At 31.2% G+C, this 15,832-nt stretch overlaps 1 protein-coding gene across 3 annotated transcripts in view; it reads right to left on the bottom strand.

The window, feature by feature from the left end:
* Positions 1 to 15,832, bottom strand: part of pcx (pecanex) — a 267,343-nt gene that overhangs the window by 145,008 nt on the left and 106,503 nt on the right. For all 3 annotated transcript variants that reach the window (XM_085814871.1, XM_085814873.1, XM_085814872.1), the window contains one exon: positions 2,175 to 2,328. In XM_085814871.1, the coding sequence (XP_085670997.1) occupies positions 2,175 to 2,328 (154 nt within the window). The remainder of the gene's footprint in view (positions 1 to 2,174; positions 2,329 to 15,832) is intronic.

The following is a 15,832-nucleotide window of genomic DNA, read 5'->3' as shown; positions in this document are numbered from 1 at the left end:
TATAGACTTTGCTGTAGTGCATTGAATAGTTGACAATGATACCGTTGGGGCGGTTCAGGGCTGGCAAACAATCGTCCTATCTTGCCTCGCATTTGTGCTCCTTGGCCTTCCAGAACCTTCATTTCGTCGGCAATTTCCTTGTAGCAACCATTGCTGCCAACATCTTTGCACAGCAGTGTCTGTACGCTGCAGGTGGCAGTCTATTGCTCGGTATGACCTACCAGCTTCACGCAAACCTACAATGCGACCGCGTTCGAAGTCATTTAATTGTCTGCAAGATCTTTAACATTAAAATGGCATTTTTAGTTGCTTCTTTACAGAATTAAAACACAGCAATAAAAAAAGATACATTTTCTGCCTCTGTTACTGGTTTCATACTTTGCAAACTGCGCATTAGAAATGCGCACTATGATCGCAATTCCTGTTCAATTGCCTTGAAACTTTGGTCATTTGCATGTTCAATCAAGATGTTTTCGCATACCAAATTTCGTCACGTTCGCAAAAGTGCTGCTTGGTGCTTCGATTTTTTTGCAAAAGAGTGTATATGATATAGTCACCTCATTTTCTACAACTGTCTTTCAATGTTTTACAGACCTGCAGACTTTACTTTTTTTTTTTTTTTTTTTTTGGTAGAAATTGTTTCCCCCCCCCCTTGCCATTCAAGCTCTTTTATGGAAATTGAAAAAGATGAAAATCTAAAGACTGAAGGTGTGAAAAACATCATAGTTGCTGGAGGATTTTCTACTTTAACACCTTCAATTTTCAGAGGATCACTTGGGCAATAACAGGCCTAGCACCATCTGGATGGATGATGATGCCATTCCAAATGGTAAAAACCAGATATGTTTGGCAAGTTTTACATTGAGTTTGATCAGCTCCTCACAGAACTAGTTTGACTCATTGTGCTTCCCAATGGGAAAATTTCAAACAAAATTATTCCCCAACAACCCTACTAAATAGATAGCAATAACTTCAGTAACATTATCATAGGCTGTGCAATTTCACCTACTTGTTTCACCTCTTTTTCCATTCACTATATATTCTTAAACAGGATCTACTTTTCAAAAGTTGTTACGACTCCATCTAAAAAAGCTATTTTTCATGCTGTCATATGGAAAAATGGCTACCACACTAATATTTTTTGCCATTAATGAATTAACTAATATTTTATCCATGTATGAGTTATTGTGGTTTCAACTCTCACTCCTTTTCAAAACTCATGAAACATAACATGGCATAACTATATTTTTTATTTCTATTTTGATAAACCCCTCTCATGCATAAATGAACTATACTCAAACATGTCTGCTTCTAACACACCTACTTATTCCAAGAATGATCATGAAATATGCCCCAGTACTGCCATGTAGTTATGCTTTCAACCCCTATAAGAATCAAGCACAAAATTTTGCAATCACCCAATACATATACCTTTACAGTTCTACTATAAAATAAAATAAAAAAAAATAAATAAATAAATAAAAAATGTAGACTTGTTACATCTCATCAACGACATCTTCAGAAATATAAAATTTTGTACAATGTCTATATGGATTAACAGATTATCATGATAAGAAAGTAATAGGAAAACATTAATTACACATTTACAATGATTATAATTTCACTCATTGGAATTTATTACATGTTTTATTTTATAATAAAAAATAAGTGAAGAAAGATATTTTCAATAATATGTTCAGACACAGTTAAGAAAACCCAATCCAAACTCTGAAACTATACTATTAAACAAACAAATGCACTTCCCTCCCAAAAAAAGATCACATTAGCATTTAAAACTGCCACATAACTGTAAAATGAATAAACAGAGATTTGATTTGAAAATAACACAGACTGCCAAATCATATGAACTAAGAAAAACAGTTTTCTGTGTATTGGGTTGAGAATAATGAAACAATGGTAAGAAATCCCAACCTACAGAATAACGAAACAAAGTTTTAAAATAATATAATTTAAAATATATAGCATATAATGAATAGCCTATAGTTATAAATTAAAAGTAAAAAATATAAAAATTAAATTTCAATTTCTCCAATTGCCTACAAAAACAGGAAAAAAAATTAAATATTTTTTACTATCTATTTTTAATCAACATGTAATTATGTTTTAAGTTTTCTTACTACGACTGTTATAAGTACAGCAAAAAATTTACCAACCTTGAGCAATGTATACTGACAGCTTGCAATTATGAAACAAAATATAAAACTCCACATATCTTCAAATAAATTTCGTGACAAACTTAGAGCACCAAAGGCAGCAACCAGCACTGCCAGGACAACAGATATAACATTTTCTGTCACTGTAAGGTTCCTAAAATTTAAAAATATAAAACTTGTTAAGAAAACAGTTTACCTATCTTATTAGGTGCAAACAGTTTCAATGCTTAATGATTCATATTTTTTAATCAAAGAATCATACACTAGTATTCTGTCCAAAAATTCTATTTAACAGGCTACTAGGATAAAATGCACATAATAAATCAACTTGATCTATACTATAATTCCAAAGAGAAATTAGTAAAACTTTACAAATACAAAATTTTAAATTTAGATTAATTTTATAGAATATCTCTACAGTTCTCTAGACGATATAATGCTGTCAATACAAATAGAGTAGGTAAAAATATAATAGTTTATACTTGCACCATATAAAACATATTTTAAAGCAACAGAAAAATAAAAATTCTAGAGGAACAATGATAATGGTTATCTTTTGAATAAATAATCTAATAATTATCTTTTGAATTAAAACAGAGGCTATCAACCATAAAAAATTCCACTCTAATGAGAAGTATTTCATGGCTTCAGAGAGGTTTATTATTAAACACTGGACTAGTAGATTCAAAAAGTACCAAAAATGCAGAGCTAAGACCAATTACATTATCTAGTAAGCCTAAAGAAAAAGTTAATATAGGTGTTACAAATTTATAAATGAACTTTTTAACATATCTGTATAATATACTTTAATTTTCAGTACTACCTGTTATTTAAAATGCAATACATAAATTAATGGTTTCTATTACTTTTTTCTATGTGTAATATGAATACGAATTGTTATGCCTTGGATCTTAAGGTAAATAAACAGTCTTGCATTACTTTCCCAGTATATATATCAACCAGCCTATTAAAAATGATTCTGGTATAAAACTGAAATTAAGGTGAAATAGATCCACTATTTCTCTTATTTACAAAGTAATCATGCTTCTTTTAAATCTATAATATTAATACAGTTGAACTTAAATGCAGCAACAGATCATTTACTCAGACAGTAAAAAGCATGAGAAATTTATTTAATTGTGAACAGGCTGAAAATTATGGTAATTATGAAATGTTAATTCTTGTTAAAAATTTTGCCAGTTGGGATTGACAAAAAAGAAATGAAGACATTTAATACCAGAATGTCATTTTGGGTAATGAATAATGTTAGCTATGGTGAATATTTGAATACGCCTTTTTGGTACACATCTCTAAGCACTATGCCCTTAATGCTGGCAATTTTTGACAGAAGAAAAAGAAAGGTGATGCATAATTGAAAAAAAAATCATACATTCATAATTTATTTCATACATACATGTGATGATGTACATATGTTGAATGTGTAGATAGATGTTGAAACATACATACAAGATATGTAATGACAAACAAACTTGGCAACTGAAGCAGATTTAATGAGAAGCAGCTTGCTACACTTTTAATATTCATTTTTATTTGAATTTAATATTTGTGGTTAAAAACAGATTGGCACATTAGTCATGCCCATTAAAACATTAAAAATTTTAAGATTTTTTTCGTTAAGAAGTGAAGTAATAAGCAGTATTCTAACTACGCTGAGATGCAGAAGCGAAATGAGTAGTTATCCAATGTGGAGTCTTAGTTTAACAATAGAAAGATTTCAGTTAGGAAATTTTGACTTCCATGTTCAGAATTTACTATATCATTATGTAAAGGATGGAAAGCAAAAATATCCAAATTAAAATGAAGAATAAAGGTGTTACTGGAAATTTAAGTTAGAATTTTGATGAACATATTTTCATCTAATATTCATATTTCATTTTTTAATTAGATTTATTCCTAAAATCAATGATTAAACTTACTATGAATAGGTTTTTGTTTCTTTCGTTCTAATGAAACTTTCATTATTATTGCTTTAAGAATACATTCAATTCTCTTTAGCGATTTTCTGGCAAATATATCCCTGCAGTTTTTTCCATTGCAGGGAAATAGCGCAAGTGCAACAGTTTTTTAATTTAAAGCGCTACGACTTATAAAAATCACTGAAAACAGGAAAACAACTAAAAGACTGCATGCGAAAATAGTGACGCTGCTTGTTATGATTGACAAATGCTTCTGTTAACATTAAAACTGGCGATGGTAGTTAAAACTCATTATGCAGACGGTAAAACTCATTATGCAAACGTATTAATGTATCATTATGTGATGCATATAATATCCACTTGCATTGGCAAATGTTGTCACTGCAAGCTTTTTAATTTATTTTTCGCTCAAAAAATAGTCTTAGAGTGTTGCCATTGGGCAAAGTATAAAATCTGTAATTGTCTTTCAAATTTAATCAGCCTGCAATTGCCTAAAAATCAAGGGATAAAAAGCAATATTCACACTTCTTAATAATGCAAATATCAGTTTTATTTTTAGCCCAAAAGGGCTATTAATTTCATTTTGGCATTTTGCATTGTTTCACTATAAATGGTGTTTCCCTTTTCAAATTAGTGCCACAAAATATTAGAACCCTGTGTCATATTTAATTAAATTAAATAATGAAGAATCTGCATTAATGTATGTACGTTTCTCGCACTGTGAAAAAACAACTGTACCTAGAGACATCGAATTTTGAATAATGTAGTCCTCCAGTTGAATACGGGCATCTGGAAGACCAAATTTAGAATTTGTTTTATTATATATCTCATATTTTGTAAAACTTTAACGACTTTTTGATTAATAAACTTAACAATTTCAAAATGTTCCATTAACATTAACATAGCGTGCATGGATCTTCAAGCACGGATATTTTATATGTAATTTTTTTAACATTTCTTACTGGTATTATGTTGGTAGTGTAGCAATGCAAAGATGTTACAATGTCTAATTTTATTTTGCATCAAATGACTTTGACTGGCTGTACCACTTTTCATATCCTGAATCCTGTTTTGAATCCCCCGTGAAAAAAACACCCTTTGGACATAATATCATGGAGGTAAGAAAGGAAGGAGTAGCTAAACTGACACTAGAAGTGAAGCATTACTTCAAAGCTTCGGTCACCATATGGAGTGTTTTTTCTTTACATTCAGAAGCTCGCTTGATAGTGCTCTGATTGTATTTCGACACACAACAGTTCCATACAAATCGAAAAACAGGACACTTTCGCATAAAAGAAACATTCATAATGTGATGGAGAATAGCAATTTGTATAGTTGTGACATTTATGCAAAAATCACATCTTGGTTGTTTTTCGGTAACTAACAACAGCGATTTTGATTATGAATTTGTTTTATAAAATTCTAAGCTGTTGAACTATGTTATATATTTTAGCAAAAATGTTATGCTTAAAGAATGAAAAATACCTTACGGTACCTTTAAAATTGTATACATCTTTCGATACCCTTGATACAGTATTTGCTACTTTTATTTTATGTTCCAAATGCCAAAATGTTGTAAATAAAATTATTTTTTTCACATCCACATATTATTGTAATATGTACTTTTTAAAATTTTTTAGAGGAGAGGCTTCACTGTTGCTCATTTTATTTTTATATATCTGAAAAATAATCACTTTGAGCTTACACGTTTTACTTAGTTATTATTATTTATTATATTATCAGAGAATTATTAAACTGTGTAAAATCGATAAAAGAGGTATTGAGTGCTCTGCCAAAGTATATTTTCTAGAAGATTTGAATTTGATGATGAATGTATCCTAAAACACGTTTTAAGTCAAAAGTTTGAAACTTGATGGCTAAATGTAACTATAAAATTATGCATGTTAAAATATTTATAATTAGGCACATATGTCAGGTTAAGTTTTTATTAAATAGAGTAACGCAGGCAACGGTTATCTGCCTAAGAGGAAAGATGCCATCATGGAGGAATTTTGAAGAAAAACTTACCTTTGAGTGGGTATTAAAAGTAATGCATATAATTTTCATTCAAATTATATTTATACATATTTCTTATGTAAAACTTTTGGGCATATGTTAAATTAGTGTAAATTACTTTACTCGAAAAATATAGTGAATGCACAGAAATTAAAGATTTGCACATGCCTGAAATGAAAAATGTGAGATATGTATGAGTATTTATTTATGCATGTGCTTGCAAAAAACATGTATCTGCCTTTAACAAAATATGTAAATATTTATTAAATTATTTATAAATGTATTTGAAATGAAGGATTTATTCATTCATAAACAAGTGAAAGTTACTGTGAAAAAATCTGATTATTAAATATATCTAAATTTATAATGATTATAAATATTATCTAAATATATAATAAACTTAGCATTGAATCATAAACATAAATTGAAATCCTGTTGACAAATATGTTATAAATCTATTTAAGCAAGAATTGTTCGTACTGGAAAGCAATCTGTTAAAAGGTATTGTGTAAAGCAAATTCTATGAGATGCGTACTTAAGAAAATATTAAAGAAGAGTTTTGGAATACGTATTGTTGAAATTATGGGTAAGAAAAATCTGATAAGTACAATTAAAAGAATTATTCCCCTTATATTTTATAATAACTCAGTTACAAGTTTAAAATAATATTTAAAAAATATTCCTTATTTTATTCCCTTTCAGAAATATTCAGAGAAAGTTAAGTACTATTTAAAGTATTTCGTTATTATTAAAATAAAAGGTGCTCTAATTTGAAATGGACTGAATAGAGCATCAATTATAAATTGACTTATAGTTTTCCATTTAAAAGATGCCTCAGAAGCTAAAATATGTCATATTTGAGAAAGTATTTTAGGAAGAAGCTACATAAATAGAAAAGAAATATTGCATAATTTTAACATTAATAATACAATAAACTTTGATCTTAATTTTTGTAATCCTTAAAAAATTTTCTAATGTAATTAATGAAAACTTATATATATATGTAATTAACGAAAACTTATATATATATGTAATTAACGAAAACTTATAAAAATTAAATCAATAACTAAAACATTTTTGAATAAAATCCATCCACAAAATTAAATAATACTTTTAAAGAGCTTATAAGAAATTTCTAAATGTAAAGTTAAACGTAAAGAATTATATTTTAATCAACTGCTCAAGATTCTGCTATATCTTTTCGAACTTCCGTGGTTGTGCTCATCTTTGATAATAACTAATATTTATGTTTATTTCTGCTCACAAAAACACTAGCCGTCTTAGGGAGATACCAGTATTTCTGAGAGGGGTTCATTGCAATTATATACTAGTTCAAAAAGAAAAAAAGAAGAAGATTTCATTTTAATTTTCTGAGTATAATTTTAAATTTGAGTCTCCCCAATGACTCATGTAAAAAGGAACTAGTTTCTGTTAATATTCCTCCACTGAGCTCGCCACCAGAGCCCGAGCAGTAAAGTCGCTGAACACTGGTATTTCAATCAGGCGAACGAGCTGGTTTCATGAGATTTTCATGATTTTCCTAATGTATAATGTAAACATGTGCCAGTTCCTGAGCTTACTCTACAAAGGCATCCCTCCTCTTAAGCAAATAGCTCTAGTGCTCTTTGGCATAATCAAATAAATCCAAATCCCATACTAACAAATTATGTAACTGACTTTCATCATAACTACAAAATCAACATTTAAGTAGTTGATTATACACCATACATGAAAATGTTAATGACACTTTAAGAGTAAACGGAAACAAAAAAAAGATATAATTTTCACTAAAACAATATTAGATTAATAAACGTGAAAGAAAATAATCAGATAATTAATTAAGCAATTTTTAAACAGTATTTTTCTTGAAAAACTATCAGTAAAACTTTATAAAAAAGATTCATTTATTAATGACCTTTGTTAATTAAGTAGGTAAATTTAAAATTCTATTAGATGCTATAATTCTCTACTCATTTTTAATTTTTAAATACTTAAGTTTCCTTATAACTTTTTTTAACAAAAATTTATTACTTAATTCAAAAATATGAAATATAGAAGTAAAAATATCCCTTTTTCCTTCTTGCGCTCCCAAATCATTATAAGAATAAGCATTTACAGCTTTTGAGACCTGAAAAATGCATGTGTGCGATGTTATCGTCATGCGATGATTTGTAGAACTTTATTTTTTACCACGATATTTTCGATGATGATGTTTTTAAACTGCGATGTTTTCTTTTGGATTTATTTTCTCCCACAATGTTTTGCACCATCAGATTTTCGCCTTGTGTTGCTTTCTCCATGACATTTTCGGCAGATACCAAGAGATATACACTCTCATCTCGTATGGATATTCCTTTTAAGATAATGTATGGGATAAAATCATTTCCATAAAACTTTACTTTGAGTAATTTTTACATCAAAATCATATATCAAGGACCAACATTTTTTTTTTTTAAGTACTCATGTTTTCCAAATACTCAGTATACAGGAATGAAGATGCAGATTTAAATCACAAGAATTTTTTTAGATAAGTTTTTTGCATTAATATGTTCAGTGCTTTAGCTAATCGACTGAAAATTCAAATGTGATGGTACATATCAAATTTACAACACTAATGATGAACAAATATTATATACAAATATATATGATATTGCCAATCAACAATAAAACTTTATTTTTACTGACATGCTGCATCAACTGTTTTTCAACAAATTAATAGAAGTTGCATGCAACAGAACAAGAATAAGAGTTTTTCTTTTCAAGAAGTATATTTTTTTAAGTTAAAAACTAAAATTCAAATGGTGTAAACAAATATTTTTTAAATATAACATTACTACTCATTACAATATAACACTATACTTAATACACTGGTTATCATAAATTAAGGAAAAATTTAAAAAATAGCGATAACTCCCTCTAAAATAAGCCAAACCATGTAAAATTTGAATATGTTGCCAAGTAAGAGTAGCTGAGTAAAACAGCGATATGCAAATTAGTGGTGCTGCTTTTGGAATACGTCATCTGCGAGGAGCATAAGAGTCCATGTTTGAGAGCAAGCCCACATATTTCACTGTGACAGTGACATCAGAAATCTGAGATAGCCAATTCGTAACAATGACCTCCAGGCATCATTTGACTGCAGAACTGTGATGGAGAGCCATTGGTAGACTAGAGGCAGGCTAAATGTGAGTCCTTCTGTGGTTCATAGACTTTGGAGGCAATTTCAAACCATAGATTCGACATCTAGGAGGTTCAGCCAAACACGGCCAACTGCTACGACGAGCGCCAATGACCGATATTTGACATTATGTGCAGGCAGGAATATAACCGCTACTCCGACTCTTCTTAGATCCTCCCTTACTGCAGCCACCAGAACGTTGGTGTCAACGTCAACTGTGCGTAGAAGGCTTCACAAAGGTGGTCTGTATGCGAGGGGACCAACCATTTGTGTGCCGCTCATGTCATGCCATAGGAGGGACCGTTTTCAGTGGGCACGACAACATGTCCACTAGACGCCTCATCAATGGAGGGTGATTCTCTTTACAAATGAGTCCAGGTTTAGTCTAGAAAGCAATAGTAGGCATTATTTGATATGGAGAGAACCTAGAACCCGTTATCATCTGTCATACAACTGTGAAAGAGATGCATACGAAAGGGGCAGTGTCTGTGTTTGGGGTGGCATCTCTTTGGGTGGACGCACAGACCTCCATGTCTTTCCAAGGGGAACCGTGAATGCTCAGATTTACAGAGATGATATCCTTGATGTTCATGTGCGCCCATATGCCAGGCAATAGGTGATGCTTTCCTGTTACAGGACAACAACGCAAGACCACACAGGGCTTGCCACACAGGGCTTGCATCCTAGATGATTACCTTCAACAGGAAACAATTATGTGCATGGAGTGGCCAGCTCGATCCCCGGACTTGAATCTTATCGAGCACGTTTTAGATTATTTAGAGACGTCTAGCTGCTCTTAGTCAGCACCCTCAGACCCTTGCAACAGCTTTGCAAGAGTAATGGCTCTCACTTCCCATGGAACTGATAGACCGCATAATTGAAAGCATCACACATCGCTGTATGTGCTGCATTGCTTCTAGAGGCGATCATATTCCATATTGAAGGTACTTTTCCTATTGCAAACTGACACCTTCGATTTGTTCATTTTAAACATGTTCGAATTTCTATACTACCATATTTGTCCGGTATTTTTTTTCATGTTATTTGATACCTTACTATGTGTTCATTGTGGGTAAGTTTCATTAAATTCTACATGTAACTTTTTCCGTAATTGTGATTTTTCCTTAATTTATGATAACCAGCATAGAATAAGAAAATGGGGATTTTTTTCCCACTTTTAATGCTTTTAGAGCATTTTTTATTTTATAAATTTGGAGTATAAAAATTCCTAAATATCTGCTTTTATGCCCTAGATGTCTGCTTTTTCAAGTACACGCTATATGTAATGAATAATGTTTTACAGATATTACATAAAATTCTCTCATACTTACATAAATTTTGAGGTTTACACATTTTCAAGCTGTTTAGATGTCATGTTTAGTGTGGTACAACTTAAAGGAAGGTGCAATGCAAAGTCTTGCATTGCAATCAGGGCAGAAATATCATGTTTCTTTTTTAATTCTCTTTCTATTTCATTTTTCTTTGAACAACAAACTGCACATTGTCTTTCAGGTCGTAGTTTCTTATTTGTGGAAGCATTGATTTTCTATATGTCTCTTGGTCAGTCTGAGAGGATTAGGTTCAGAAGCTAGTTGTCCATGTCTGAAATTTACTCCTAAATGATATTTTTCAATAATGCGGTCAAAGAGATCAAGTCAAAACTCTAGTTGTGTGTTTTTTCCTCCTTTTTTAGAGTAGATGACATATGAGTTCCATATAGCAATACCAAAAGTGTGGGAAAATTAAAATCTTCCTTAATATTCCCATCCACCCCCTTTTTTTTTTGTTTTGATAATTTCAAAATTATTCAAATTTTTATCCATGCAGTCAATTCCTCTCATTGTGTTATAGTCACATGATTCTTGGTTTTTCTTTTGTTTTAGAGCGGACAGGAATTTTTCCTTTTTCAGTGCTATGAATTGTAGAAACTAATGACACATTTTTTTATAGTTATTCACTTCATCCCTGTAACTTTTCTTCTCTGAAAAGCTATTCCCCCCTTCTGCATTTCCTTTGGGACTTCTTTTCTCTTGAGGTTTAGTGTGCCATAAGTGCCTGTTCAACATGAAACTAGTTTGTCTCCTAATTCTGGGGAAGAATAGTAATTGTCAATTGTAAGACATTATCCTTTATGAAGCAAGAGCTCTATCATTGTTAATACAACTTGTGACAAAATGCAGAGCTTGAAATACTCAAGTTTCAGAATTGTGTCTTTAACCTGCAAAGAAGCGCGCTACTTTTAGCTATGCGAGGACGCGTGTTGGGCTACTTAGGCACGAAGCGCTATTTCTTAACAAAACAAAAATAAAATTGCTTGTATAATTGAAGAAAAGCATTTAAATAATAAAAACATAGTGTATAAAATGTAAAAATATACTTTTAATTTAATAAGTGTAAGAAAATTGTATTTTAAAACCATTTTGGTGCAAATGAAATTTAGTACTAATTTATGCAATATTAAATTTACAGCAATAATTTCAAAATAAAACTTACATTTCACATTTTTTTTTTTTTTTTTTTTTTTTTTTGCAAATAATCGTGCTGTGTTTACCACAAACGTTTTTCTCGCACATAGCACAGCAAATGTGTGATTTTCGGTCCATTACCCCAAGACTGTAAACGTTTTTGCAATTTTTCAAACGCATATCTTATCATATGCAGTTTATTTATTTCCCTTCTAGAAGGGCGATCTCTTATGTCACCAAATCTCAAACATCTCATTAGAAATAAAAAATGTTTATTAGACATTGTTCGATGAAAAATATCAAGCACTGTTCCGTCAGTCACCCAAAGGTCGAGAACATTGACATGAGAAGCCTTGTGGAGTCCTCCAAAATAAAGAAGACCGATAAATGCTCTGATTTCTGTAATATTTGTGGATCAAGATCTCTCTATCTTCCAAATTTGACGGCAATGGATTCAATATAAATGTTCGCACAATCTACTAGAATTTTTACTATTATTTTATCCATAAGCAGTTTCCAAGAATTCATACGGGAGGACACAAATTTTGCTTCACAAATATTTCCGAGCAACTTTCTCACAATATTATGAGCAAGAGTTCTCACAGCAAGTCTTGGTTCTTTTTTATTCCATTTTGTCACAATATATTTGCAAAGATAACAATTTGCTGACGGGCAAAAAATTACTTAATTCATTACTAGATTCATCGCTTGAGTCTAATGCCTCTTCAAAATTCGATTGGTGATCACTAAACTGTTCTTCACCAACTATTTCTTCGTCCTCTTCATTAATTGTATCTTCATCAGTCGACACTTCGGCTAATAGTTTCTGTAGTCTTTTCATTTCATCATCATGTAAGTTCAAATAGCAAGACCTTTTTGCAACTGCTTGATCTCTTTCACAACTTTAAATGACAATGCGAGCGAGCGCCTCGGGTCTCGGGAAGCCCGGTTACTCAGTTTCTGAGAAAAGCTGAAGGGTTAAATTCCGGAAATGCTTGTGAATGACAAGTACATGACCTTAAATGCAGCTACTGAGGAGGTAGAAAATTTTCCCCAAAGAGAGAAATTTTTGTATTACGTTTTCGTAACGACCGTGCCTCGCAGGCCCGACGTGCGCTCTCACGGGTTAAACTGTGCATATATTATTGTCCAAACATAACCAAAAACTGATACACACAGAAGAAAACATTTTACTCTGAATCTTGCTCTTTTGAGTGGAATATTTTGTTTTCAACCTAGTCACCCTTTGAATAGCATGAGGCTCTCATCTATTGTTCCTCCTCTCTCTCTCTGGTGTTACCGTTTCACTAATTTTCTTATTGAGATGTTTCAGAATTGGCCACAATTTGACTAACTTTGGGCATTTCTGATTTTGTGGGTCAAATACTACATTATCAAAAAATGCAAGTAGCACTGCAAAAGGAGGAATCGGTGATGAGACCTAATTTTAGAGAAAAAAGTGTGTAAGTTGAATGTCTTATACTCTAATAATGATAAATTCCAGGTTCCCCCTCCCCATTCTTTAAAGCATATTCGGCACAAAAAAAATGCATGCATCTCTTCAAGAGTTGTTTATTCCCAAAATTTACTCTTTGAAAATTTTCTTGTAACACTCGATTTGATGCACTGTTTAGCATATTTATTCCTCTCCTCCAAAATTTTACTCATCAGTGAAGAATTGATAAACATTTCATAAAATTGAAGAACTTAAAAAATGTCATGAGCTTGCATATGCATAGAAGGAATGCCCATAAAATTAAACCGGGGATATGGAACAGATGTATTTTTCACATCAACTGGCAGAACTCAAATCTTCATCTGAGCTCAACTCACTGCATGAGTCATCTGATGAATAATCCAGATAGTCGGAAGACAGTTCTCAATCAGTATCAGAAATCAGTTCATCATCTAACTAGAAGATATTTTCATTGCTTACTTCATCCATAATTTAAAAAAAAAAAAAACTACGTTTTTGAGTTCACAAATGTTGCACTTAGGAAAACAGAAATTTCACGAAAGAGAAAACATTCAGTCCCAGCCTCATAAAGAAAATCCAAGATGAAAAGCATGGACAAGCTACATCATCTGTTGAAACATACTGATACTACATAGTTTCCTTAGAATTAAAAATATGGTAAAACCAGAAAAGAAAAAATGTTGACATCCGTACAGCATACAGGCACACCAGTTAAGGGTTAATATATATGTAAAAGAGAGTGAGTTATGATCTGCTTGTACATCTGCTAATTGCTGAATCCTGATTTTCAGAAAATTGTTATAGTGAAAAGCAAAGACCTTATTTTAATGACCTAAAAATTCTCTGAAAATGCCTTAAAATGAAAAAAAGAGCCTTTAAAAAAAGAAGTTTTTAAATATTTCCTGAAAAACAAAATTAATAATATAAAATTGACACAATGACTAATACAAGGATTAAAACTCAAACAACTACACAAACCTTTATTTTATTTTTTGTCTCTGAACTTTCAACCTTACACAAATGTATCACTACTGCACTGAATTATTAAGCACTTCTTGATGTTTTTGAAAGTAAAAAAAATTCTGTTGTCAGTACATAAGTTTTTATATTAGGAAAAGCTTCTCTTACCATCTAGTGCAGCCATTGGAGCATACAAAAAAAAAAAAAAAAAAAAAAACTGCATCTCTCATCATTAACTCTTTTTCAGTTTCCAAACAGTCTGCTTCTCCTGTCAAGATGAGTGATACTTTCTGCATAGTTATGAAGCCAGAGTGTTTAGTCAGATGTGTTAAATTTAGCAAATGCACATTTAGTAAATGCACTATCCGCAAATCTGCTTTTGACCTTTTTTGAAAAGTCACCAAGTTTTGTTTTTTTTTTTTTTTTAATGTTACTGCATCGATATACTTTATATTTTGCATCTATAAGAATTTAATATTTGAAATTAGAATCTTGAAATTGAATCTGATGTATGCAAGATTTTTTCCAATTTTGTCTGTAAAGAAAACATTCTGTGTAATTTGAAACAAAACAGCATTATCCTTATCAAATCATATTCACAATTGACTTCAATTTGAATCACATAATTTCAGATCATTCTATTCTTAAAATACAGTGAGAGACAATGTACTGCTGGCAAAGAATCTATGGTAACTTAAATACGGCTTCCATATTTGGCACTGTTAGGCCATTTTTTAATGTGAAGTCATGGTCGGAAATTGAAATACGATTAATATCTAAAGCCTGATTATTGTTATAACACTAAAAAGTAACTACAGCTTTCTTACACAAAGCGGTGAGTGTATTATTCCAAGAGCGTGTCTGTGGAATATATTTTTCTTCTCTACATATAATCCTATGAAAGCATTCATGCAAAGAAAGTCTTAACCCTCTGGGTGGTAAGGCTTTTTGTATCTGCTCATGAAGACCTGTATTTAAACAGCATTTATTAGCTGAATTTGTATAATTACTTATCTTAGAATCTGTTTTCTTCTCCCATTCATTCAGATAATACTTACATCATTAAAAAAAGTGAGAAAGTAAAATATTTTAAATTATGAAATAATATATACCAAGTGAGAAAAGATCTCATGACTGATTAAAAGTGGTGCTTCCACTCAGATAATTAAGAAATGCCTGTTTGGAGTCCTTATAAGAGACACCTTGTGAGAAAAGCCAGTTGAAATACGCTTAATTAATAAGAGCTTTCTGTCGATGAGACATGCCTGCCCAGTAAAGGTTACAGCTGAAAACATCACAGCAAAAACATCATGGAGAAAACAACACAAAGCGAAAATGTTGTGGTACAAAACATCATGGCAGAAAAGAAAGCAAAGAGAAAACGTCGTAGTTAAAAAAAACTGTGGTCGAAAATATAGCAATTAAACGCATATGTGTGATATTATAGTCAGGCGATTTTTTGTAGGTACTTTATCTTTTACCTCGATATTTTCAACAAGGAAGTTTTCAAACTGCGAAGTTTTTTCATCACTTTATTTTCGACCATGATATTTTGTACCATAATGTTTTAGAACTACAATTTTTTCTCTTTACTTTCTTTTATGCCATAGTGTTTTGTACTGCGA

Source organism: Stegodyphus dumicola, chromosome 4 (assembly GCF_044657685.1).
Source record: "Stegodyphus dumicola isolate Sdum_Otavi_A_Nest chromosome 4, ASM4465768v1".
Classification (NCBI taxonomy): domain Eukaryota; kingdom Metazoa; phylum Arthropoda; class Arachnida; order Araneae; family Eresidae; genus Stegodyphus; species Stegodyphus dumicola.
The sequence above is the reverse complement of the archived record's forward strand: the minus strand, read 5'-3'. Positions and strand labels throughout refer to the sequence as shown.